Source organism: Phytophthora parasitica (genome assembly GCF_000247585.1).
Source record: "Phytophthora parasitica INRA-310 unplaced genomic scaffold supercont2.1, whole genome shotgun sequence".
NCBI lineage: Eukaryota > Oomycota > Peronosporomycetes > Peronosporales > Peronosporaceae > Phytophthora > Phytophthora nicotianae.
The window spans coordinates 844,183-846,582 of record NW_008634126.1 but is presented as its reverse complement, the minus strand read 5'-3'; the positions used below and the strand labels follow the sequence as shown (position 1 = coordinate 846,582).

The 2,400-nt window shown below is 41.5% G+C and overlaps 1 protein-coding gene across 1 annotated transcript; it reads left to right on the top strand.

Annotated features, from left to right (window-relative positions):
* Nucleotides 1–326: 326 nt before the first annotated feature.
* On the top strand, nucleotides 327–811 carry PPTG_20680 (hypothetical protein; the record flags this gene model as incomplete). The annotated part of the gene is made up of 2 exons (XM_008892878.1): nucleotides 327–441; nucleotides 624–811. 2 exons carry the CDS (start codon nucleotides 327–329, stop codon nucleotides 809–811), a joined length of 303 nt encoding a protein of 100 aa, XP_008891126.1.
* Between the last annotated feature and the right edge of the window lie 1,589 nt (nucleotides 812–2,400).

Sequence of the window (2,400 nt, the reverse complement as noted above, 5' to 3'; positions counted from 1 at the left end):
GGCTCGAGTGAACATCTGTTGGCCAGTGACGTCTTGTAGTGTTATCAAGTATCAATTACGGACTAGGGACAAACAGTGCAGCATGCACGGAACCTATACGATTTCCCAAGCGAATCGGGCAGAAGGAATTGCAACTCGTTACAATATCAATGGCCATCCCTGGATATATAAACGTATACCCTTCACCAATTAGAAGATATGAAATATAAATACCCGGCTTCTTTTTCTTGGAAAATGAAACTCTAATCGTGTGGTGAAGCAGATTCAGAATATTTCGAGATTGGGCGCTATCAGTTCCCATCAATCAAGATCGACCAGCACCCATTATGGCGATCTTGGTGTGGTCCACGTCAAACCTGTCCAAACCGATGGCAATCTCAAGTGTGGTATACATCACACCCGCCCAAGCAGATTTCACCCACGATTTATCGAGTCTGCGAGGTATTATGCGATCATGAGGTAAATGACCCATGATCATGACCCGCCAGTGGCGTAAACAGCCGACCAAAGAGCCAGCGATACCCGGGAATTCGAGGTAGTTACAGAAGGCGTTCAAGAGCCACAGCTTTTGACACAGGACGAGGCTAACCCATTATACAGTGTTAGTTTTACTTCTTACTTAGCAAGTATTCTTCGTCTTCGCTATTCCGGGCACGAAATTGACTTTGGCCCACCTGACGACGCGCTACAGACGTGCCTACGCACGATTGAAGTTCGAGCACCTGGATTGCTTGCCCACGACGCTCGACAAATACCAACCGCCAAAGGAAGCGGCAAGCTGATAAAGGAAGAAAGGAAGGAAGGCGATTAGCCGACCGTACGATACCCCAGTATGCTTGTATTACAAGACTGTGTGCTATTTACAGCTTTTTTTCAGCGTTCTATCGCTATTTTATGCATTTAGCTGTTAGAATGTACACTCGAAAGTTCCTATTACCATGTTTAACGCACGTACTGACTGATCTAATTGAAGCTGAGCAACACTTCAACTGAGAACGGCGTCTGTTTGCTTCGCATCGCCTATGAAGTAACTAGTTTTATGTTTAGACATGCCTATGCGGAAAAAGCATTGAATGTGGCGTACAAGAATTTGAAATAGATATAAATACCTATGAGAATAAACATTTTAACCAGCAGGAGACAACACACAAGACAAGTAAATACAGGAGATTCATTTTGATATTTTAATAGAATAATACTTCTTCCTCTTGGTATCTTCGGGTCCGAAAAATGCAAATTTAAAGTAATATAAACTTGGCTATATTCCAGATCCTGTTTGGGAGCATGGTGACTTTGTCCATACATAGTGTTCCCTTTAAAACTTATATAAAATGTCACAGATTAAAGTTTAATCACAGTGAATTGAATTGTTTGGTGAGACCACTTTTGGTCTCATCAAACAATTCTTGTGTTTTCCGACTTTTAAGTAGCAACATCGTCAAACACATGACTGAGCTTCACTATGGCCGATGACCGCATTCCAGCAACCAGTTTGATGCGCATTAAACCGCTGTGTAATTTAAAAATAAATTACCTATCTAACCGATGAATCGTGTTTTGGTTTAGAAAGCACCCATAGGAGTATTAATTGTTTATTTATTTTAATCTCTGGAGAAGTGTTATCCATCATTGTTTACTCAGATTAGTGTCAGCAGAAATGGTGATCGGACATTGTTTACTCCAGCATCAGTAATCTATCATTGTTTACTCCAGCATCGGTAATCTATCATTGTTTACTCGGACACCATTCAGAGAAATTTTGGCGAGGCGTTGTCTAAGCTTCTACCTTGAGTATCGAATACAATCACTGACTCTGTACCCGAGGGATCGAGCTGACTGTATAGTAAGAGCGGTGCTACCATAGGATTGACACTTTGATACTATGCATAAATCTACTGACATCGGCTGCCAATGACAAGATGTCATCCCTCCCGAAATTAATTTTCGATCCTGATCACTCCGTTGCCCCATCGCCCCTTAATCAAAAAAAAAAAAAAATAAGAATCAGCTAACTTACGATATACCAAGTAGTACTTGGTATTGTAAGTTCTACTCAAAATTTCCATGGGCGGGTCTTTGAACAACCCCCCAAAATCGCCCAACGTATACAATTCCGTATACTGACCCGTTTAAGTACGAAATAACATCATGGCATGTGGCAAGACTTGGTGGGTTCTACTAATGATTTGGATTTGTATGTGGGCGATTGTGCTCCCGTTTCTCAAACAGACCGATATCGGCAAATTTGGACGGAATTCACAATACATAGAAACTGTTAGCTGTTAGAAGGTCGGCTGCAAGGAAAAAGAACCACGTTTTTATTGGTAATAGAAAATATTCGGAGCCGTACTAATCCCAAGTCGCGAATCGCGGACCGGGATTTGACCTTTTTTTTTTTTT